At 43.2% G+C, this 25,025-nt stretch overlaps 1 protein-coding gene across 1 annotated transcript; it reads left to right on the forward strand.

The window, feature by feature from the left end:
* Positions 1-221: 221 nt before the first annotated feature.
* Positions 222-23,836, forward strand: cd109 (CD109 molecule). Its single transcript, XM_072362888.1, has 36 exons — positions 222-286; positions 647-712; positions 754-920; positions 1,011-1,039; positions 1,086-1,363; positions 1,648-1,918; positions 2,259-2,384; positions 2,871-2,910; positions 2,998-3,079; positions 3,157-3,250; positions 3,473-3,596; positions 4,359-4,468; positions 4,572-4,841; positions 6,239-6,340; positions 6,852-6,914; positions 7,018-7,191; positions 7,276-7,428; positions 8,694-8,771; positions 8,954-8,998; positions 9,041-9,070; positions 9,112-9,224; positions 9,796-9,913; positions 10,068-10,181; positions 11,854-12,072; positions 12,710-12,851; positions 14,057-14,233; positions 14,723-14,804; positions 14,889-15,117; positions 17,395-17,566; positions 19,553-19,743; positions 20,126-20,281; positions 21,146-21,211; positions 21,342-21,478; positions 21,804-21,960; positions 22,038-22,140; positions 23,434-23,836. The coding sequence occupies exons 1-36, from the start codon at positions 222-224 to the stop codon at positions 23,634-23,636; spliced, it is 4,746 nt and encodes a 1,581-aa protein (XP_072218989.1). The 3' UTR covers positions 23,637-23,836.
* The last annotated feature ends 1,189 nt before the right edge of the window (positions 23,837-25,025 follow it).

Consider the following 25,025-nt stretch of genomic DNA (forward strand, 5'->3'; position numbering starts at 1 on the left):
TTTTGTTTGTTTTTACTTTGGTAAAGTTGATCTGAATCACAGTGGACACACCCAGAAATAAAGCCGTTCTCCGGGGATTCAGGCAAGCTGAGACCAGTTCAATTCATCAGGTGATCTAGTATGAGGAGGAGGAGGAGGAGGAGGAGGAGGGTGCGGTCACTATATGAAGGTATCCACTGGCATCACCAGCTCCCAGCACTGTGCGAAGTTCACTCATGCAAATGGATTGTCTTCAGGTGTGGGGAGTCTTTGGCCTCATCGTCCTCTCCGCCGCTCAGAGCACCAGGTAAAGAGCCGGGGACTCACCTGGACAACTTAAAGGGGCCATCTGAGGGCTTGTTCCATTGTCATCTGTTTAGTTTAGAGTCTTCACGTAAAGTTAGACATGTTTTAGGAGGTGAAAACCTAAACGGATCAGGTTAAACTAATTTATTATTAGAGTCTATTACGAATTCGACAGGATAAAAACATAGTTTATCCTAAATTTTATTTCATTAATGGAATTTATGTCCAAATTTTTATTCAAAACTTTGTTTAATGTTGTTCTTCTGATGCAAATATTCCATTACTTTAGATTTTTAGTGAGATTTAAGTTTCTTTTGGAGAAATCTACATGTTGACAAAGTAAAACCTGCTCGTGCTGAAGGTCTTTGTGTTTCCAGGAGCTTGTTGGGAGTTTGGGTCTGTTCCCCACTGCAGATGTTCCACTCAGGTGGGTTTGACTCATGGCTCCTCACGCTGTGTGTGTTTCAGGCCTGACCCTCAGCCCTCCTACCTGCTGCTGGTTCCCAAAACCCTCCGAGCTGGAGTCCCGACATCGGTGTCGGTCACCATCCTGAGCTCCTCACCGGTCGATGTCTCTGCCCACATTCTTCACGACGACCGGACACTGTCCTCAAACTCAACCACGGTTAAAGCCGGTAGGTCGTCTGCTCACCACCAATAACACCGATCATAGGTTTTCTCCTGATTACAGACTTAACATCAATGTCAAATTCTTTTTTTAAAAGGTTCGACCAGGCTGCTGACTTTGCCACCTGTAAGTATGTGTCTGTAAAAGCCCATCTCATGCCTGAGAGCCTCAGAGCCACAGAGCCACAGAGCCTCAGAGCCACAGAGCCTCAGAGCCTCAGAGCCACAGAGCCTCAGAGCCTCAGAGCCACAGAGCCTCAGAGCCTCAGAGCCACAGAGCCTCAGAGCCTCAGAGCCACAGAGCCTCAGAGCCTCAGAGCCACAGAGCCTCAGAGCCTCAGAGCCTCAGAGCCTCAGAGCCACGGAGCCTCGGAGCCACAGAGCCTCAGAGCCTCAGAGCCACAGAGCCTCAGAGCCTCAGAGCCTCGGAGCCTCGGAGCACACATCACCTGTTGACATGAAAAACAGACTCTACACCTTATTTAGCTCCACAGATGATGATCCATTTCATTACGTCACTCTTCAAACAAGCAAAAAATAAAGCTTTATTCCCATCATCCTCATCTTTTGTAGTACAAGAAGCATTTAATATTCAATCAACCATCATAAGCAGTTCATAACTGTCTGGTAATGTCTTCTGTCAGTGTTTCTTTCTAAATGAAGCCAGAGCAAACAGAGGAAAATAGATGTAATCTGAAAGATTTGATCAGAAACCTGATTCATGTGTTGATGAAGATGCCTCATCGATCTTCATGTTGCACCCCTGCAGATCAATGAGGGCGAGGACACCCACCGACCCGCTTACAGCCTGGAGGTCAGAGGTCACGTAGGTGGAGTCCTGTTCTTCTCAAACTCCACTAAGCTGCACTTTGACCCTGAAGGCATCTCCACCCTCATTCAAACCGACAAAATGAGCTACCTGCCCGGACAGGAGGTGAAGATCCGAGCAGTGTCCATTCGCTCTGATGGGAGGCCCTACGTCAGCCCGGTGAACATCCACATCCGAGTGAGTCTGACACCCTGTATATATATGATTCACACGCTAAAAAGCTGCACTTGAACAGTGTTTTACACAGAAAAAACGGTATCCAGTGTTCTGTAACGGTTATATAACTGATGGCTCAATCCAAAATATCTTAAAATATGAAAAAGACATTCAGACTTTTTAATGAAGAAGAGAGGCCGGTGTGTCGTAGATTCTCATTAGTAAGGAGTTATTGGGGATTATTCTGTGCTCCAAAACCTGGAAAAAACAGAAAACACATGATTCGATGCGACCCTGCTGCTTAACGTGGTTTCAGTGATAAATTAGATCACCCTTTCACCGGCTTCTCTGTCTGATAAAGGATCCGCGAGGGAACCTGCTCAGGCAGTGGTTGGATGAAGACAGCGTCCTGGGCGTTGTGTCCAAAGAGTTCCAGCTGTCTGAAAACCCTCCTCTGGGTCAATGGGTCATCGTGACTGAAGTCAAAGTAAGTCTGCTTCAGGGAACCAACAAGAGGCCCTTATGAACTTGGATGAGCTCCTCGGTTTATAGTCATATGACACACCAGATGACACATTTCCTTGACTTATATGGGATAAAAATGAAGAAATTTTTGCGTCAAACTCTGTTTTCTGATATTGAGGCAAGAACTCTGACTTCTCTCAGACTGAGGAGGTATTTGTTGAATCCCACCAGTGAATAAAATTGAATTAATTTAGGGATCGGAGGCCATCCCAGCCATCATCGGGCGACAAACAGGGCACACTTTGGGTAGTAAGGGGTAGTAACTCCCTTCTAAAATGAACCTAACGTGCATGTGTTTGGACCGTGTGACGAAGAGAGACTCAAGGAAAATCACAGGAACAAGTCTAACAACATGCCAGCAGCTAAAGGAGTTTGGAGTCATTTAGTAATTCATATTGTTCCTGTAATTAAAAGATTTTAATCTTCTGTTTTTAATCTTCTGGCACAGGGCGTCTCCAGTATGAAGCATTTCACTGTGGCTCATTATGGTATGCCCCCCCCCCCCCACCCTCCCCCAACAGAAAACCTCCTGTTTAAAGATGTATTAAATGCATTCATGGTGTCTTTGGTTGCAGTGCTGCCAAAGTTCGAGGTCGTGATTAAAGCTCCGGAGGTCATTCGTCACGAAGAGGCTCTGGAGGGCTTCGTCACTGCAAAGTCAGACCTTTGTTTCACCCACTTTGTTTTCTCACCACCATGAGCCTGATGATCATTCGCTGTGTTTGCCTCCTCAGGTACACGTACGGCAAACCTGTTGTTGGACACTTGAACATAACCTTCATTCATCATTTTGGTGGCGTTGATGACGTTTACACAGAAGACAGGATGGTCTGTAGCTGCGCTGAAGCAACACGTTCTTCTACAATTACACTAAAATCTAAATGAATTTACTGGCTGCAGAGTCTAAATGTTCAGAGTTTTTTTACTTCTACTGATACAAGATGTTTGGATAACCGGACAGTTGCCGGGACATCCCCTTTAACACCTTTCGGTGGATTCGACAGGCCGTCAGATTGGGAAAATAACCTAAAATAACTTGTTTTTCTTCAGATTGACGGCACTGAGGAGTTCACATTTTATGTTCCCGACTATCATCATGCTCCCAGAATGATTCCCTACGACGAACACGTGGAGTTTATAACAATTTTGGTTGATGTGATGGAAGACTTGACGGGTAATTCATTTTAAAAATCAGTAAATTAATTATTTCCAGTCTCATTTAAGGCCTTTTTCACGCTTAAATCTAAAATATAAGACAAATGTAGGTCATGTGTCATATTTAAAACATGATTTGACTGCAAATATTTAACCAGAATATCAAAAATCTCTTTTATGCCACATGTTTTCATAGAAGTTTGTTAAATTATTACAAAACTGAATGTTGATTTGTGTCCGGGGACAAGAATGAGTTCCAGAATTTGGTGAAACTCTGACAAAAGAAGCTTTTTATTACACCTGATAGTAGGAAACACCGGGGAGGGTTTGGTGGTCGAGCTCCATTCAGATGCTCTTTCCTCCTACTTTCAGTCACCGTTTTGTCGGGTTTAGATTGTAAAAACTACATGGTTAGGTTTAGGAAAACAGATTTGAATACTTTACCAGGAAACTCATTTCAGCCGCTTGAATCCACGACCTCATTGTTTCAGTCTCTACCCAGATCTGTGACCCTAGGTGAGGTTTGGAAGGAAGTTCTGTTCGATTTATTTGATACAAAAACAGCCGCTAATGGTCAGTAATGTCGACATGTTTATGTTTATGCATTTAGGAGACGCTTTTATCCAAAGCGACTCACAAATGGACATGAAAATTCCAACTTCTGATGCTTTAAGATTATTAGGTGATCTGTATTCGTCCAGTGGAGGGGGGTGGTTTCTGATATCTGTGACCTTTGCATGATGATGACTTTGTCCTTGACATTTAACCGCTTATTTTTCAGGTCTCATATATAACACCTCGAAGAGGGTTTATTTGGCAAAAGCTGAATATAAAGTGTCCTTTGAGGACTTTCCCCAAATCCTGAGGCCGTCTTTAAACTTCACTGCAAGGGTAAGAAAAGCAACATGATTAAGTCTTAACTTGGTAAATAAAGTACTTCGTCAGATCTGTCTGGTTTTACTGGTGTTAGAATACATTTTTCTTGGTTTTCTAGCTGAAAATATCGACGTACAACGGTCAGCCGCTGTCGCCGGAGGACCAGCAGAAGATGGTCAAAGTGTCTGTGATGCAGCAGGAGGATATTCAGTGGGGTTGGATGATGAATCAGGTAGAAGTGATGCCTGATCGATCAAACTCTTCAGGGTCTTTGTGGACCAGTCCGGAGGAGATGCCACCAAACTACATGGAGCTTCCCGTCCCTGCAGATGGAGTCATACCGCTCCACATCGAGGTCATGAAAGCAACACAAGAACTTACCGTTGAGGTAAGTTACAGATGTTAAATTTATCCTTTAAACGTGACAAAGTAGACTTTCAATTCAATTCAATTCAGTTTTATTTAAAAAGCGCCAGATTACAACAATCATCATCTCAAGGCACTTAAGTAATAAAGTCCAATTCAAGCCAATTGGAATTCAGTTAATTGTAATCAGAATCCAATTAATTCATATGGAGCCAATTCAAAAATAATATCCGAGCTAAGGAAACCAACAGATTGGACCGAAACTTGTCTTCAGTCCAATCTCCCGTCCTGAGCCTGAGGGACTGTGGAAAGGAACGAGTCCCTTTAACAGGAAGAAACCTCTGGCAGAACCAGATCCAGGAAGAAACCTCTGGCAGAACCAGGACCAGGAAGAAACCTCTGGCAGAACCAGAACCAGGAAGAAACCTCTGGGAGAACCAGAACCAGGAAGAAACCTCTGGCAGAACCAGAACCAGGAAGAAACCTCTGGCAGAACCAGAACCAGGAAGAAACCTCTGACAGAACCAGAACCAGGAAGAAACCTCTGGCAGAACCAGGAAGAAACCTCTGGCAGAACCAGAACCAGGAAGAAACCTCTGGCAGAACCAGAACCAGGAAGAAACCTCTGGCAGAACCAGGAAGAAACCTCTGGCAGAACCAGAACCAGGAAGAAACCTCTGGCAGAACCAGAACCAGGAAGGGTGTCCATCCGCCTGGACCAGCTGGGGTTTGAGAAGACAGAAAAGAGGGAAAAGAGGGGGGAAAAACACCATAACACCATTCAAAGGATACCTGCTGGAACAGGGAAACACAAGTTAATAACCACAATAATGTCACAGGGACATAAAATCATTTGAGAAATTAAACAGGGGGAAAAAGAGAGCAAAGGGAGGAAAGGTGTGACAGATGAGGTCCCCCAGCAGGCTGGGCCTATAGCAGCTTAACTATGGGATGTTTCAGGCTCACCTGAGCCATCCCTAACTATCAGCTTTATCAGAAAGGAAAGTTTCAGCCTGATCTTAAAGTGGAAAAGGTTTCTTTCAAATGTCAATTTAATTAAAAGATGATATTTTTGGGTTATTTATGTGAAAACCTTGTATTCTTTTCCTCTAAAGGTCTGTTATTTTTTTTTTTGTTTCACAGTTTTCCAGGAAGTTTTCTTGAACTTGGACCATTCTGCACTTTATAGCAAATAATCCATTGATCACGTGCTCAGTTTAGCTTCTTCTTTAATAGAATCAGTTGAAATGTAAGGTGGTGTGTCGTCTACATAAAGATGGAATAAACTGTTGTGTTTACAGATTTTAAAACTGGAAACATTAAGAATATGAATGGCGTCTAGTTTGGATGATTCAGAAACACCAAGTCAAAAAAATTGATATTTTTAAGGCTTCTGAACAGTCTTTTTTCCATTTTCAGGTTTCTTTTGAAGACTGCCAAAAGACTCTTCAGCGCTACTTAAGCTACACTTCTCCCAGTCACACCTACCTGCAGATTCAGAAACCCTCCAAGCCTGCACAGGTAACATATAAAATACAATCTATGTGTTAGAATTTTATAGATATTTTTGGTCAAAAGCAGTAAAACGCCGTCCTGTCCCTTCGGTGTTTAAATCCTCACAGACGGAGGCCTCTGGGGTCGATGTTCATGCATTAAACGTAGTAAAACAATGTGTTTGTAAGTCTTCATCCAAGTTAGAAGAGTAATGCTGCAAAGTTCTGTATTTCAGACTAAACCACAGAGTTTTCTTACACCTGTCCACACAGTTTTTGCTCTTAAACCAGCTAATGAAACGGGACCAAACAGGCTTTAAACTCAGGTCTCTGTCCCCCGATGAGCACCGTTTGATTTATTTCTAAGTAAACTGTGAAAAATGATGTTGGAGCATTTAAAATGTGTCTAATATTACAGCTTCTGGAGCATCAGGATACCAAAGAACACTTTGTGTGTATCTGAAAACTGAGCTGCAGGCTTTTTCAGACCTTGATAAAGATCTATAATGACCTTAAATCACCATCTTCCCTTCCTGCAGGTTGGTTCCCGCCTCCAGCTGCAGATTGAGAGAAATTTTCCAATGACTGATGTTCACTACTTGGTAAGGGACCTAGAGAAATAGCTGTAGAGGATGCAGCCTTGTTCTTCACACCTTTTAAACTCCAAACTCATCTGTGAAAGCATCCGCCCACATGTGTGTTCAGGTGAAGTCCAGAGGTCAGGTCGTTTCTGCTGGGAGAAGCTCAGGAGATCTGACTCTGGTCCCTGAAGCCTCCTGGGGTCCTCTGGCCTGCCTCATCGTCTTCTGCGTACATCCCAGCGGAGAGATCGTCAATGACGTGATGTGGCTGCCTGTCGCCCACTTTCTACAAAACAAGGTGATTTGCTGATTTGTACTGAGCAGATCTTCTGGACAAAGTGGCATCCAGCCTGTTTATAACTGATCAGACTGTGACTGGCAGGTATCTCTGAGCTGGAGCAGCGCCCAGAGGAGGCCAGCTGAGGATGTCACCCTGAAGGTGTCTGTGTCAGAGCCCGACTCGCTGGTCGGGATTCTGGTGGTCGACAAGGCCACCCATTGGGCGGGATCGCATAATGACATCACCAAGGAAACGGTGAGAAACTGCTCTCATTTACCAAATGCAATCCAGTTACACTTCATTACACGAAACTGAGGATTATTCTGTTCTCCTTTACCTGCGCTCGCAACAAAATGACGAGCACAGATCTCCAGAAATACGTGAAAACACAATTTAACTGAAACAATGTTCCTCAAAGCATCATGGGAAGGGATTCACTTACTTCCTGTTAGAAAAATTCACTCACAGACAACGGTATGAAACCAAGAAATCCCTCAGAGGCCTCAGTATTTTACTTCCACCTCCACCGTGCAGCGTGTCATTCAACCATTTAAAAATCTGGATGAACCTCAGTGCTTAAAGGCAGGGCTGTTGCAAGCCTTTAATGCAAAAATGCATCTATATTTAGTTGTTAAATTGAGTTAAGAAGACAAAACATCCCTCCAACCCTCAGCTATAGCGACAGAAATGATGAAGTCATGGATACAAGCGGAAAGGAGTCAGCTGAGGGGGTTCATCTGGTTAGGATGCCTCCTTTTTCAGGGAAGTCCAACTCAGAGGAGATCCAGAAACCGCTGGAGGAGGAGCTGGGGAGAGGGATGCTGGGGGTTTACCTCCTGGACCTTTTGCCTCCACGAACCGACCTTGGATAAGGGAAAGAAAACGAATGGTCGGAGGACAGAACTTGAAATCTCTTATAAGATAAAGGCAAATGGAAGAATAATTATTAACCATCCCAACTTTTTCTGATCTGGGATTCTAACTTCACCCTGTAATAAAAGAAATAAAAGCCTGTGCTGAATATATGACTATAGAATATAAACGGCTTTGAGAAACAATATTAAGTAACTTAGTAAATGTAAAGACTCAGTTTTTAATGAAACTGGAATTTTGTTTGTATGGATGAGAAGAAATGAATCCATCCACAACAATCTGAGCCCTTTCTGTACGTAGAGTGCATCTAAGACTGTAAATCGCTTATTTGTTGCTTTGTATTCCATAAATCTCCAGAGTCCTCTCAGTTTAAAACCAGGAACAGTTTCCCAGCTTTATGTTCTCTGCATTTATTCATAAAGGTTTCCCAGCACATCGCTGCCTTCGGGCACACCGGTGAAACCCAGTCTGCCTCCTCACCCCAGTATCAGTTTGACATGGACCAGAGCAGCAGGCGCTGCTTTAGGTCTCCTTGGTCAAACTGGTTTTAAACAATAAAGTGATGGCTTTGTGTCACAATCTGCTTTGTTGATCTCTGTGTAACTGTAACAGTAGCAGCTCTGAGACTGATGGTGTCGCTTTCACAGGTGTTGGAGGAGTTCGAAACCATAGCTGACTCCCGCTTTGAAATGATGGGAATGGGAGATCCATACTCCGTCTTCACGGTGAGTCAAACCTCATCTGTTTGTCCAGTGATTAACTTCCTCTTTGTTTGTCTGAATGCATTTTCTGCTCTTTGTATCCCACTTTGGTTGAACTGTGCAAAGTAAAAGCCTGTTCCTTCCCTTTCCTTGTAAATCAACTCTTTAGCTGATGTTCGGTGAAACGAGTGCTTTTTTTTCTGCAGACATGTGACCTTGTGGCGATGACTGACGCGAGTTTACACACTTCAGCACATTTAGTTCGCCCTGTATTTTGTAAGTGTTAAACAGAGGCTCTCTTTCACAGTCTGCTGTGTTCAAATGTGCACTTATGTAACTAACACTCCTCCTCTTAATAGTGGAGGAGGGAATCATTGCCTTTGACCAAACTGACGATGTACCAATGGGGCAACAACAAGAGCCGCACGAGCGCCAGAACTTTCCAGAGACCTGGATCTGGATGGATATTAACACAGGGTGACACGTTATTCTTGCCTTTTCTGAGCAGATTCACTAAAAAACTCAATCCGTTTGTGTTAAAAGTCAACTTAAGACCAGTAAAGCCTCTTTGTAGAAGCATTTTAGAGCATTTTTGGAGCCTTGGATTTGAGTTGAACCCTTTTTATTGCAGGTGTTATAGAATAATATTAATTAATACGTCTCTTGTAGCTGATAACAGATTCCCTGAGACGTCGTCATATTGAATCTTTACTGTATCCTCCATAAAATCAGAGTTTTCTCAAACAAGGGGTAAATATTTCCTAAAACTGGATGGAAATGATGATGTAAGGATGATATTTTACACAGACAGACGCAGGTGAAGGAGCTCAATATTCTGATCTTCTACCACTCAGTAAACTATGAGGCTTCAACTTTGTTAAAATCAAAGCATCAGAAAGTTTCGTAAAACTGCATTTAACTTAATCTTGTCTGAATAAAGGTTTGATTTCCCGCCTCCTGTGCTGGTTAAAGTTGTGATTCTGTCTCTGTGGGACTTCTGGTTCATTAAACTTACATTAAAAGTTGTTTTTTCTGTTTTTTTTTACAGTGATTCAGACACAAAAACGATACCTCTGACTGTCCCAGACAGCATCACAACCTGGACCGCCACCGCCTTTGTCCTGTCTGAGAAACTGGGTCTGGGGGTAGTTGAACAACCAGCAGAGGTATTCCCTCCATCACCTCCCCGTGGATAATTACAAAGACTTTTTCATGTATTGCTTTTGATTTAAACTCTGAACTCACTGTGATTATTTGCTCTATCTGTCTTCAGTTGTTAGGAGGACACATGTGACAGTTTTTCATGTGATTGTTCTGTAGCTCATAGTGTTCCAGGACTTCTTCCTGTCCTTGAATATTCCAGCCTACATCATCCGAGGAGAGGAGCTGGTGCTCGAGGTGATTCTGTTCAACTACCTCCAGCGGGACCTGGAGGTCAGTCTGCTTCCCTTTGGAAATGACGTTTTTTGGACGGTTGTTTTAAATGTGTGTGTTTTGAAATGCTGGTGCTATCCTGGACCAATCAAGACTCGGTATGTGTCTTAGGCTGAAAGATCCATAAAATGTAGAACTAGTGTGTGAAAAACTAACAGATCATCAGTCGGTGTGAGCAGCTCTATAAAAGCAGAAGTTCTGTCAGTTTAACATGATGCCAAGGAGGAAAGACACCAGCAATGATCTTAGAGAAGCAGCTGTTGCTGCCCATCAGTCTGGGAAGGGTTATAAGGCCATTTCCAGACTATCTGGAGTCCATCATTCTACAGAGAGAAAGATTATTCACAAGTGGAAAACATTCAGGACAGCTGTCAATCTTCCCAGGAGTGGACGTCCCAGCAAGTTCACCCCAAGGTGAAGAAGCCCAGAGCTACATCTCAGACTCTACAGGCCTCAGTTAGCATGTTAAAGGTTAAAGGTCACCCCAAGGTGAAAAAGCCCAGAGCTACATCTCAGACTCTACAGGCCTCAGTTAGCATGTTAAAGGTTAAAGGTCATACATCTCAGACTCTACAGGCCTCAGTTAGCATGTTAAAGGTTAAAGGTCACCCCAAGGTGAAAAAGCCCAGAGCTACATCTCAGACTCTACAGGCCTCAGTTAGCATGTTAAAAGGTTAAAGGTCATGACAGCACAGTTAGAAAAAGACTGAACAAGGATGGCTTGTTTGGAAGGGCTGCAGGAGAAAGCCTCTTCTCTCTAAAAAGAACATGGCAGCACAGCTTAGGTTTGCAAAGCTGCATCTGAACAAAGCTCAAGACTTCTGGAACAATGTCCTTTGGACAGACCAGAGCAAAGTGGAGATGTTTGGTCCTAATGCACAGCAGCACGTTTGGAGGAAACCAAACACAGCATATCAGCACAAACACCTCATACCAGCTGTCAAGCACGGTGGTGGAGGGCTGATGATCTGGGCTGGTTCTGCAGCCACAGGACCTGGGCACCTTGCAGTCATTGAGTCCACCATGAACTCCTCTGGATACCAAAGTATTCTAGAGTCAGATGTGAGGCCATCTGTCCCACAGCTAAAGCTGGGCTGAAACTGGCTCATCAACAGGACAAAGATCCCAAACACAGCAGCAGATCTACAGCAGAATGTGTGAAAAAGAAAAGAATCAAGGTGTTGCAATGGTCCAGTCAGAGTCCAGACCTCAGCCTGACTGAAATGCTGTGGTGGGACCTTAAGAGAGCTGTGCAGAAACCAATGCTGCAAACCTCAATGAGCTGAAGCAGCGCTGGAGAGAAGAGATAAAATGCCATCAGAAGAAGTGAAGATAAAAAGATAAACGTGTTGTCAGTGTTCAGTGTAGCTCGATCTGCTCATGTGTCTCTGTTTGGAAACACCAGAACATTGCAGGTGTTTGATTACAGCTGCGGTGAATGTGGTTCACAGGGCTGGTGTGGTTGCTTTGGGCATCAGATTGCTGTAATTTAATGTGACATTTGTGCTTTTCTAGCTTTACTGTGAAGACATGATGCCATACAAGAACATTGTTATCCTTCAAATCCTTCAGCACATAAAAGCACTCATCAAATCTGCTCTTTGTCTCCCCAACACACCTTTTGTGTGGTGTTAAACTCGATCTGGGCGACTCTCTGTGGCTTTGTTTTCAGGTCACTGTGATTGTTGCAGAGAGCGAGAGCTTCGAGTTCGTCTTCCCAGACAACGACTTGCTCTCCATGCCCAGTGTTCGTCAGGTTTATGTTGAGAGTGACAGCGGAGCCACTGTCCTCATTCCCATCCGGCCGCTGGTCCTCGGAGAGATCACCATCTCTGTGAAAGCCACGTCGCCTGCGGCGTCCGACTTCGTCCGCACGACGGTGCTCGTCAAGGTGAAAAAATTATGTTTTTAACGTCCATTTTCCAACTGTGTAACCTCAAATGTTTATTGGATTTAATCCAAACTTTAAATCAAACGCCAGCGTTGCAGTAAAAGGCAAACAGAGGATTAAAGGCGCAAATTAACTGTGAAAGATCTGATAAATACTGAACATAAAACTATGAGAAGCACATTATTCTTCAGCGATATCATGATTGATAACTTCAGAGACTTGGTCGAGGTAAAGGATGCTGAATATGATCAAGCTTGGGCCAGAAAATACTGTGAACCAGAGCTTAATATTGAGTTAATATTTCCTAAATTATGGGACAAGTCTTTATTTTGAGGAAAGAATGAGTTGAAAATGTTTTGGTGAAGAGATTACGTTAAAATCTTCATGGTGGTGTTGGGTGATGACGCTCCAGATATCTGATTCTGGCTCCAGGCTGGGCAGCAAAGGAAGGAGCAAAGATACCTTCTGGCCAGCTTGTTAGAGAGAAGTTGGAGCTTTGTCTTCATGCAAAGAAAGACTCCTGCAGCTCCAAAGCAGGCGGGCGTCTCGTCTGCTGCTCCACTTTAAGGCACCTGTCCTGCTTCTGAAGCTCTGCCTTTTACCTGAATTATCTCTTGCCCGGCTGTTCATCCTGCAGGCCGAAGGACTCGAGCAGTCCTTCTCCTCCTCGATGCTGCTCGAGCTTTCTGCTTCCCAGATGAGCCTCTCAAGAAACGTGGCTTTCACCTTCCCGCCAGATGTTGTGGAGGGCAGCGAGAGAGTTTCAGTGTCGGCCGTCGGTACGTAAACATCCTGGGAAACAGATTCTGATAAGCTGGTCCTAGTCTGTAATTACAGAGAAAAATATGTTGCATTCTGGCCACTTTTAATTAGATTTCTGCCCAAAATCGTAACTGAATGCGTTCCTCACAGCTCCACAACTGTGAGGCCAGAGTGAAAAGCCTCCAGCTCTGTGAATCAGACACACTTCAGAGAATTTCAGAGCACATTTTAAGTCATTTTCAGACATGTCGGATGTGTAATATCAGTGTTGAGTTCTGTCATTCAGACGTATCAGTTATTTTTCAGAGTCTGTACTATAAAAACTCTCTTTTGCAGTGTGTTCAAACCGTGAATGTGCTGATAACTGTATGATTGACACACAGTAAAAGGGCTTTTCAAGCATGCTTTTACTCATTTCTGTTGGAGAGTAGCTCTCAGATGTGGCTGGAAGGAAACAAACACCTAAAAAAGAGCGTAGGGCTCCATGTGTGCCGCTTAGACTTTGTTCTTTTGGTATCTAATGATCATTATAAGAAGAGCTCATCAAAAACACTTCATACGAAACTAGAATTTAACGATTCATGTAAAATTCTGAAAGTGTAAAGGTGGCAAAACCATTTCCAATGATTGGAATTTGACACTAAACTTGGTCACAAACCTGCAGTTTGTTTTGTGATAACCAGAAATAGTTTTCTCACATCTTCAGGCTCTGCAGGAAGTAAAATGGTCATTTTCCATAAACCGATGTGCAGATACATCACAGAAATCACGCAACATTCAAAAATCTATTGCTTCTGCCTGAGGTTTCTCTTCCATGTGCACATTAAATAAAAAGAGCATCGAGTAGGAACACAGGCTCATTTGTAAAACCGTTATTTAAGGAGTGTTTGTCATTTTTAAAGGGTGCAAAAGTCTGTGAGGAGCTGGAGAGGAGCTGTGGATTAGTGTTTTGCCATAAATTATGCCATAAATCCTTCTCTTTAGGTATCTGTTGTTCATCACAACTTGCTTTAAAATCTCTCAGAACATTGTCAATAGTCCAGACAACTTTATTTCTGGCATATTTCACTTTTTACTGTGGAAAACGTTAAAACGTTAAAAAGTTACACCTCTGCACCCCTGCTTCACGATGTGAAGTTAGCTCACCTGGTGTGTGGGCTGTTGAAATGAACATAACCCACAGTTCACCACAGTAAGAATAAACTGCCATGTTTTAATGCAGGTGACATCCTTGGACCGTCCATCGGTGGTTTGGACTCTCTGATCCAGATGCCGTACGGCTGTGGGGAGCAGAACATGATCAACTTTGCTCCAAATATCTTCGTCCTACGGTATCTGAGCGCCACAGGACAGGCCGACCCAGACACCACCGAGAGAGCCACAGGCTACATGATGAGAGGTACACCAACAAATCATCCACAAACGCAAAGGTCAGAGGTCATAGGTGGACTCTGCCAAGATCCAAGTTACTGCAGGAGGGTTTCCTGAGGGACGAACATCGAAAAGGCAATTATGGGTTCTTTCTCCTGCTAATTCCATAAGAATTAGGAGTATGTGGAGAAACCAGGAGCTGCTGATCAATGCTCTGATTAATTGATCATCAGTCAGTGTGAGCAGCTCTATAAAAGCATTCAGGTGTGTGTTTAAGACACGATGCCAAGGAGGAAAGACATCAGCAGTGACCTGAGAGAAGCAGCTGTTGCTGAAGGGTTATAAGTATTAGAAGCTGCTACTAAGACACTAAGATTGTGTATTTTTAAGAGTGTGATAGATTTACTGGAACTCTTTAAACAGGTGGATTTATTTAGGAGATGACGTCTGCTGAAGCTTGGTGAAATATGTCGATTTAGGACACGAATTTCCTTTCTGTATGTGTGTTTTTCTTCAGGTTACGAGCAGGAGCTGTCCTTCCAGAGAGCAGACGGCTCCTTCAGTGCCTTCGGAGACCAGGACTCGTCTGGAAGCACCTGGTATGTTAAAAACACACATCCACAGCTTCAAAGTGGACAGGAAGCCTCTCAGAAACACTGACGGGAGAAACTCTGTCTGCACAGGCTTTCTGCCTTCGTGCTGAGGTGTTTCCTGCAGGCGCGGCAGTTCATCGGCATCGACGCCGCCGTGCTGGACGAGGCGGCGGCGTGGATCGCAGCTCAGCAGGGGGCCGACGGCAGGTTCGAGGAACACGGCAGGGTCATTCATACCGAACTCCAGGGAGGTTTGGATGGGCCCGGTTCCCTCACAGCTTACGTCCTCATCGCTCTGCTGGAAGATTCTGACGTCAGAGTGAGCGCCAGACAAACTTTATTCCAATTTTCAGGTCAAAATGGCAAAAACTTTCCTGTTTTCCTTTAAGTGCATTATTCAATTCAATTCAATTCAATTCAACTTTATTTATAAAGCGCCAGATTACAACAATCGTCATCTCAAGGCACTTAAGTAATAAAGTCCAATTCAAGCCAATTGGAATTCAATTCATTGTAATCATAATCCAATTAATTCATATGGAGCCAATTCAAAAATAATATCCGAGCTAAGGAAACCAACAGATTGGACCGAAACTTGTCTTCAGTCCAATCTCCCGTCCTGAGCCTGAGGGACTGTGGAAAGGAACGACTCCCTTTAACAGGAAGAAACCTCTGGCAGAACCAGAACCAGGAAGAAACCTCTGGCAGAACCAGAACCAGGAAGAAACCTCTGGCAGAACCAGTACCAGGAAGAAACCTCTGGCAGAACCAGAACCAGGAAGAAACCTCTGGCAGAACCAGACTCAGGAAGAAACCTCTGGCAGAACCAGAACCAGAACCAGGAAGAAACCTCTGGCAGAACCAGGAAGAAACCTCTGGCAGAACCAGACTCAGGAAGAAACCTCTGGCAGAACCAGAACCAGGAAGGGTGTCCATCCGCCTGGACCAGCTGGGGTTTGAGAAGACAGAAAAGAGGGAAAAGAGGGGGGAAAAACACCATAACACCATTCAAAGGATACCTGTTGGAACAGGGAAACACAAGTTAATAACCACAATAATGTCACATGGACATAAAATCATTTGAGAAATTAAACAGGGGGAGAAAGAGAGCAAAGTGAGGAAAGGTGTGACAGATGAGGTCCTCCAGCAGGCTGGGCCTATAGCAGCTTAACTATGGGATGTTTCAGGATTACCTGAGCCATCCCTAGCTATAAGCTTTATCGAAAAGGAAAGTTTTAAGCCTAATCTTAAAAGTGGAAAAGGTTCCCGAACATTTACTGGCAGCTTATTCCACAAGAGAGGGGCCTGATAACTGAAGGCTCTGCCTCCCATTCTGCTTTTAGGGGCCTGATAACTGAAGGCTCTGCCTCCCATTCTGCTTTTAGGGGCCTGATAACTGAAGGCTCTGCCTCCCATTCTGCTTTTAGGGGCCTGATAACTGAAGGCTCTGCCTCCCATTCTGCTTTTAGGGGCCTGATAACTGAAGGCTCTGCCTCCCATTCTGCTTTTAGGGGCCTGATAACTGAAGGCTCTGTCTCCCATTCTGCTTTTAGGGGCCTGATAACTGAAGGCTCTGCCTCCCATTCTGCTTTTAGGGGCCTGATAACTGAAGACTCTACCTCCCATTCTGCTTTTAGGGGCCTGATAACTGAAGGCTCTGCCTCCCATTCTGCTTTTAGGGGCCTGATAACTGAAGGCTCTGCCTCCCATTCTGCTTTTAGGGGCCTGATAACTGAAGGCTCTGCCTCCCATTCTGCTTTTAGGGGCCTGATAACTGAAGGCTCTGCCTCCCATTCTGCTTTTAGGGGCCTGATAACTGAAGGCTCTGCCTCCCGTTCTGCTTTTAGGGGCCTGATAACTGAAGGCTCTGCCTCCCATTCTGCTTTTAGGGGCCTGATAACTGAAGGCTCTGCCTCCCATTCTGCTTTTAGGGGCCTGATAACTGAAGGCTCTGCCTCCCATTCTGCTTTTAGGGGCCTGATAACTGAAGGCTCTGCCTCCCGTTCTGCTTTTAGGGGCCTGATAACTGAAGGCTCTGCCTCCCGTTCTGCTTTTAGGGGCCTGATAACTGAAGGCTCTGCCTCCCATTCTGCTTTTAGGGGCCTGATAACTGAAGGCTCTGCCTCCCATTCTGCTTTTAGAAACTCTGGGAACAACAAGTAAACCTGCAGTTTGGGAGCGAAGTGCTCTGTTGGGAAAATACCTTACAATGAGATCTTTAAGATATGATGGAGCTCAGTCATTAAGAGCTTTATATGTGAGAAGAAGAATCTTAAATTCTATTCTGAATTTAACAGGGAGCCAATGAAGAGAAGCTAAAACTGGAGAAACATGATCTCTCCTCTCCTGTTAGTTCTCATTATCTTATTAGTTAGTTCTTATTATTGAATTATTCATTTAGTCTTGAAAGGCAGTATATGGGTCATCGATGCCCTTGGTTGCTGGGTAATCAGACCCGAAAATGCACAGATGGTGATCTTAAAAGTGTTCTGATTGTGTTTATGATGATGAACTTTAGCCTACACCTTAAATTACAGATGATCTGGTCTCATAACTCTGCCTGTCAGTCACTGCTGCCCTGCTTTGTGTCTGTCAGGCTCGGTACGCGACCCAGGTCTCAGCAGCACTGATGTACCTGGAGACCCGGCTGGCTCTGGGGGTCTCCAGCAACTACAGCCTCAGCCTGCTCAGCTATGCTCTGGCTCTGGCAGAAAGCTCCACCGCCCAAACGGCACTCAGCGATCTGATGGGACGGGCAAACATTAGAGGTACGACAACAGCTGAGAGTATTTTAAAGGCTTGGTTTGGAGAAATAGTGTCTCTTTCCTGCACTGAAGAGGCTGATACCACCTTTCACTCCTTGTGATTTATACCATTTATTGTAATAACTCTGGCTCAGTGAGTCATTTTCCCAGTAATTTGCCCTTTGGGACTCTAAATAAAGTCCAGATTTGCATCTTTGTGGTGAAACCAAACCAACTGCCCCTCAATTAGGAGTCCAACCATTCGAAGACCTTTATGGTAAGTGAGGCTATGCATCATCAGTGACTTTATTCTGTTTTTTCCCACTTTACAAGGACAATAGTTATATAGTAATACTGTGAATTTTACTAAAATTAAAGATAAAATTGTCTCGGATTCGGTAAATTTAGCACATTTATACAGCTTTCAAATGAAGATCCCATCAACACACACAAGCCAGTGTACAACCCAGCAGTAAGATTGATTAGTTGGTGTAAACACAAACAATGAAACTGGTTGTAATGTAGTGATCCTGCATGTCTGCTTATTCTGGATCATTCACTGCATTTCCCATAAAGAATTGAACAGAGACACCTTCAGTATTTAGTGACAGCTGGTCAGAGTTCGGCTGACTTTTAAGTCCCACCCTGGCTTATCAGCCTCTGTTTTCTCAGGCTGGTGCTGAGTCGGGGTTATTTTCCATCTTTGGCCACATCAGGAGCTGCAACATAATCTCTGACATCAGTTATCTTGCACTCCCTTTAAGGCCACTGCTCTTTGTTTTAAAGAACTGTTCATCGGAGATAAGATTGGGAAACCTCTATCTGTCAGTTCAATACTAACTCTGGATCACAGTGCTTGGGTTCACAATTTTCCACCAAAACTGATGGTTTCTGGTTAGGTTCTTATTGAACTGATTCTTATTGAACTAGTTCTTATTGAACTGGTTCTTATTGAACTAGTTCTTATTGAACTGGTTCTTATTGAACTGGTTCTTATTGAACTGCTTCTTATTGAACTAGTTCTTTTTTAATTGGTTCTTATTGAACTGGTTCTTATTGAACTGGTTCTTATTGAACTAGTTCTTTTTTAATTGGTTCTTATTGAACTGGTTCTTATTGAACTGGTTCTTATTGAACTGGTTCATATTGAACTGACTCATATTGAACTGGTTCTTATTGAACTGGCTCTTATTGAACTGGTTCTTATTGAACTGGTTCTTATTGAACTGGCTCTTATTGAACTGGCTCATATTGAACTGGTTCTTATTGAACTGGTTCTTATTGAACTGGTTCTTATTGAACTGGTTCTTATTGAACTGCTTCTTATTGAACTGGTTCTTATTGAACTGGCTCATATTGAACTGGTTCTTATTGAACTGGTTCTTATTGAACTGGTTCTTATTGAACTGGTTCTTATTGAACTGCTTCTTATTGAACTGGTTCTTATTGAACTTTTTCTTATTGAACTGGTTCTTATTGAACTGGTTCATATTGAACTAGTTCTTATTAAACTGGTTCATATTGAACTGGTTCTTATTGAACTGGTTCTTATTGAACTGGTTCTTATTGAACTGGTTCTTATTGAACTGGTTCTTTTTTAACTGGTTCTTTTTTAACTGGTTCATATTGAACTGGTTCTTTTTGAACTGGTTCTTATTGAACTGGTTCTTATTGAACTGGTTCTTATTGAACTGGTTCTTATTAAACTGGTTCTTATTAAACTGGTTCTTATTAAACTGGTTCTTATTAAACTGGTTCTTATTGAACTGGTTCTTATTGAACTGGTTCTTATTGAACTGGTTCTTATTGAACTGGTTCTTTTTTAACTGGTTCTTTTTGAACTGGTTCTTATTGAACTGGTTCATATTGAACTGGTTCTTATTGAACTGGTTCTTATTAAACTGCTTCTTATTGAACTGGTTCTTATTGAACTGTACTCTTCTATCTGTACTCTTCTGAGTTGCCGTTTGGCTCAGTTTCACCAACACATTCCTGTTTCTGTGTGAGCAGACGGCGTGCCGATGTGGTCGTCCCCGAACGGCGGCCTGACACTGTCATGGCAGCCTTCCTCTGCAGACATCGAGCTGGCGTCCTACGTTCTGCTGTCTCTACACAAGCTAAACCGGGTCTCAGAGGGCGTCGGACTCATGAAGTGGCTCAGCCAGCAGAGAAACCACAGGGGGGGATTTGGAAGCACTCAGGTCCGATCTTACACATATCCTCACAGAAACACACCTTTAATAAACTACTATGTAATAAACATTAAAGAGTCGAACATATCATGTGTAAATAATGTGAAGAAGGGGTGCAGTTTCTGATGTTCAATGATCTGATATAAAATGACTTTTAGTTAGTTGGAAAGATGAAGATAAATAAGCCAAATGTTGCACTTCTAATAAGCCTTTTTCTTTAAAAGGGTTTTTGGTTTATTTCAACCTGTGGAACATTTTCTATGCTTGAGGTTGTGATTTATCAGTATTGAACATAGAGAAACAGAGAGAAAGCGATTGTTTTGATGTGTTAAATCTAAATCTTCACATAGAAAGTAGCTGTTTCCTCGCTCTGACTCTCACCTCCTCTCAGGACACAGTGGTGGCTCTGCAGGCTTTGTCCACATTCGCAGCTCTCGGAGGCTCTCACCACTCTGAAGTCACCATCAGAGTGACCAGCAACAGTTTAACCACCGTCGCCTCCTTCTACATCAACCAGGACAACTACCTGCTCCACCAGAGTCAGCAGGTATGGATCCATTTCCATCCATCAGGAACTGCAGCTGAAAGCTTTCCCTGCGGTGGAAACAACCAAAAAGAGTCGAGATGACAGAGAAACGATCGTCTCAGATTTAGCTGCTTTAGTTCACTGAAAATGACATTTTAAAGATGATTTGGGGGGTGTTTCCTATGATGACCAGTAGTCGTTTTGAATTTAAAATCCACAAATATCTTTGATTTTTCTTTAAAATAGCCGCCTGGTCTGCAGCGGCATCGGTGCGGGTTCCCAACAGATCTCAGACACGGCAGCTTCCCTAAAGCTACGATAGATGTGGTGGCAATAAATAACTTAAAGAGCTCTTTGTTCATATCTACGTAAGCAGTGCTGATCCACAGAAAAGGTTCTGTGGATCTCAAGTCTCAAACCACAGCTGTTATGGTTAAACGAATTTTTGTGCATCACAGTGTGGATTAATTCTGTGACGAGCTTCATCATTTTCTCCTGATTAAATATGATGAATTCATAGAAAACTGAGTCAGCAGCTAAATTAAAGTACTGCAGTTCATTCGGGTGTTTTAAGAAATTCTGATGTTTGATGGCGGTCAGTCGGGTTCCAACAACCAAACATCTGCAGGAACGTTCATCTCAGATTTAGCTGCTTTAGTTAACTGAAAATTACATTTTAAAGATGATTATCAATATCAGTTATCAGTTATCAGTATTGAAGATAGAGAAACAGAGAGAAAGCGATTGTTTTGATGTGTTAAATCTAAATCTTCACATAGAAAGTAGCTGTTTCCTCGCTCTGACTCTCACCTCCTCTCAGGACACAGTGTGAGATTAACACTGACCAGCAGGAGGCGCTGTGACAATTTGGTTCTTGTGTTTCAGATTGAGCCCGAAAACGAGCTGAACCTCTGGGTGACGGCAGAAGGCCGTGGACTGGCTCTGTTTCAGGTAACCGGACTGAAATACTGAAGCTCGATACCAAACAACATGCTGTTTGTCTCTATTGTCACAGCGCCTCCTGCTGGTCAGTGTTAATCTCACCCTGATTTTGCTTCTCTCAAACCCACCTTTTTTTCAGCTGAATGTGTTTTACAACATCAGGAATGAGGCACTGATGAGGAGGACACGAGACGTCAGCGAACACGAGGCGTTTCATCTGCACATCGAGCTGTATGACAACGAAATGAACTCTGCGTATCTGTTCATCTGCAGCAGGTGAGGAGGTCCCATTTGAATTCACTTCAGTTCAAGTCTGTTTTATTTAAATGGCCCCAAATCTCAGCAAACGGTGCAACAAAGATGTGAGAAAAACAAGCAGCACAAGAGAAAGAATCTTATCTTCAGATGTGCACACATACTGATGATTAAAAACCCCTAAAACACACAGAAAGTGTAACAAACTGGAGGTAAATCACAGCACAAATGGGGACAGAACACAGGACTTAACCATAAGTGTAGTTTTAAAAGCAGGCGGGGGGGTTTCAGGCCTCAGCTGGACCTGAAAATGAGTTCTCTCTGTGCTGTGTTGCTGTTTCTCCAGTCTGTCGTGGGAACTGGGCCTGAACGCCACAGGTATGGCCATCATGGAGGTGGGTCTGCTGAGCGGCTTCAGTCTGCAGCAGCAGGGCATGAAGCCCGACAGCTTTGTGAAGAAAGTGGAGACGCAGCCGGGGAAAGTTGTCTTGTACCTGGACTCTGTGAGCCGCACTGAAACACCATGAAACACAGCTCTGAATGTGACTGTTTGCTTGACTAACTGTTGATGTGTTTCCAGCTGACGACACGGGAGATATGTCTGCTCATTCCTCTGGTCATAGAGTTTAAAGTGGCCAAAGTCCAGGAGGCAACCGTTCTCGTCTACGATTATTATGAACCAAGTAAGACTGTTTGCACTTTTATACTGTTAGTTATTGCTTACAGAACACCTTCAGACACACATGACTTAGTGAACCTGCTTCCATTTCCTGGTTTCCTGGTTTTAGTCACATTATCCTGAATCTGAGGGAGTTTTGTGGAAGAAATCTGCATATTGCTGTATTTCTGTACCCAGGTGTATGAAGCCTGCTGACGACCTGCATGTGTGCAGGACGTTCTGAGCTGCTTTCAGACGCTAATGAATACATTTGCATGTTTATCTTTCACACCCGGAACTAAGACCCCATCTCTGGAAGCTGTTTGGTTTTCCTTTTTTTCATAACGGCCTTGAAACCAAAGTAGCTAATGCTAACTAGCTAGCTGTAAGCTAATGCTAACCGGCTAGCTGGAGCCATATCAGTGAGCCTTGAATCAGAAGATGAGACGTTGACAGTTTGAATAAAGGCTAACTTCACTTCTTCTGAAGGAAAAATGAGGGGCTGTCTTGGTGTTAAAGACTTGGTGTCTTTGTTCATCCTATCTGTGCACCTGCAGCAGGTAAAAGTTTAGATTAGTGGGTAAATTACACTAAACTCTCAGTACAGACTGGATGATTCACTTCCTCATGCTGTGACACTGAAATATATATATATGTCATGTCAGGTGTATGAAGCCTGCTGACGACCTGCATGTGTGCAGGACGTTCTGAGCTGCTTTCCAACACCTATATATGAACATGTCAGAAGTTCATTTCAGGTCACTGACTGACTCTTTGTGGTCAGAAACATCCCAGATGTGAATATGAACCGTTGGCGGTGGTCGTGGTTTAGTTTCAGATCCGTATTAAACTCAGAAACACACTGAAGCTGACACAACTGGTTCTGAACAACTACAGCGATGCTTTCCTCAGTTTTCTCAGGAAAAGTTCAGCTCTGTTCTACCTCTGTTAGGTTTGGAGTAAACTATAAGAACCATTTCTCTTGTTTCATTCCTTATTTCATCTTGATAAGATAAAACAGTTAAAACATTAATCCTTTAGAACGTGTAAGGCTGTGAACTGCTGTGCATCCTCCAGAAATGTCTCCACTTGAGGCACTGATTTTCAGGACCAGGAGCTGGTGAACAAGAATAAACCATAAAGAAACATTTCTGGAGCAACGTGTAGCTCAGCGGGTTTAGTTGGTGTCCTTGTGTTCTTCTTCTCTGCTTTTATAGTGATTAAATGTCATTTTTACTTAGCACATTGAACTAAATGTTAGCAGAGAGCAGTGAAATCAAACGTACAGAACATCTGTGACCCGTTCTGACTCCTGCAGGGAGGAGGGCAGCCAGGATGTATTCATCCACCTGGAGGAGCAGCGCGTCCTCCTGCTCCTTCTGTGGAGATGACTGCAGTCGGTGCCGAGCGAACAGCGACTCTGACTCCATCATTGCATCAAACAGCAGCTGCCACTTCCAGATGACCTGTTTACCACCTGCTCTGCTCCTCCTCCTCTTCTTCTTCTTCTTTTCTATGTAGATACAATTAAAAGGTAGTCAGGCTTTAGATGGACAACGATTGAGATATTCTTAAACAGCTTAAATCATCCTGAAAGTTTTACGAAGCAACTGGACTCTTCTGTGTAACTGAGTGATGCCAAACATTAAACCTAACTGAGAAATTGGGACTTCTGTTCTTGTCTTTATTGCTTCAGTAATGCTGCAGTTTAAAATCTAATTTGTTGGCCTAACTTAGCACAACTAAGTATGTAAAACTGTATGTTACTGAGTACAGTTTAATATTGAGTAGATGCACTAATAACCAAGTAAAGTCAACGAAATGATGGACGTTAGGACAGCTGTCAGAATCTGATTATTTTCTTAAACGGCTAATGGTTCATTCATGATTAGCTAATGGTCAGTTAGATGTGATAACGATGAGTTTGACAAGAACACATGAAAATATCCTGTATTAATGAGTCATTCTGTAATGATTTGTTCATGATTATCTGTGAAAAATGATCCTGACCCCTTTCCCGAGGAGTGGAACAACACAAAACTGGTAACTCGTTTGTTACGGTTTTTATCATCGGAATAAGGACACACAGTTTTACTAAATCCTGCATTACTTCATCATCACCTGCCCATTAATTAGGATTTTTTTCTGCCACCTCAGCTGAAGTCAAGCATGACTCTGAGGAGTTAATAGCTGTTAGTCATCCCTGATTTGTTCCTCACTTATTTCATATAACTAGCCATTAACTAACACTAAACTAATCATTAGCCTTTTAATAAGTACTTAATCCTTAGGTCAACCCTAATCCCAACCGCCTTCATCATTATTTTCCATGTAACTAGGAAAATGTTCCATCCATCCATCCATTTTCTGTTCCCGCTTCATCCGCAGCCATAAGCAAATTTTGTGGCTCTAATTGTAAAGTTTGTTTGCTAAACATGAGCTTTTTACATGTTGGTTAAGTTTTTACCACTAATAAAATGTTTGCTTATGAGTATTATTAAAAATACAAGAAGTTTTAGAAAAAATGGAGGCTCCAAATGCAGACTGGGGTGGTGAAGGTGAACTTAAGGTGATTTATTTCTAAACTCAAACAGAAAGTGTGGCCAAGCCGAAACCCATAAACCTGAAGTGACAAAACGAAAGACTGAGAAACAACAAAAACCCGACTGTGACTTAGAATGTGAACGAGAACTGACCAGAGAAACATGAAGCGGCTGTGAGAAAGCAGAGAGCTGATTGGTGAACGGTAGCAGCTGAGAGGACTGAACACAGGTGAGTGAGTCGAGCTGAACACCTGCAAACGGGAATCCTGACAAAAGAAAACGGAACAGAACGAAAGCCAGAAGAAAATAAGACAGTTTTGGTTGCAGATTCAGAAGTTTTTGTGGTGCTGAGCTGAACTTCCTGAGT

Source organism: Leuresthes tenuis, unplaced genomic scaffold (assembly GCF_036924035.1).
Source record: "Leuresthes tenuis unplaced genomic scaffold, fLeuTen1.0.hap1 SCAF_13, whole genome shotgun sequence".
NCBI lineage: Eukaryota > Metazoa > Chordata > Actinopteri > Atheriniformes > Atherinopsidae > Leuresthes > Leuresthes tenuis.

What these genes read in the sequence shown, in the direction of transcription:
- cd109 (XM_072362888.1), top strand. Translation starts at nt 222, where the DNA reads ATGGATTGTCTTCAGGTGTGGGGAGTCTTTGGCCTCATCGTCCTCTCC. An exon ending in AACCCTCCAAGCCTGCACAG is followed by an intron (nt 6,341 to 6,851) that starts GTAACATATAAA and finishes CCCTTCCTGCAG; the next exon opens with GTTGGTTCCCGCCTCCAGCT. An exon ending in TGGAAGATTCTGACGTCAGA is followed by an intron (nt 15,118 to 17,394) that starts GTGAGCGCCAGA and finishes TGTGTCTGTCAG; the next exon opens with GCTCGGTACGCGACCCAGGT.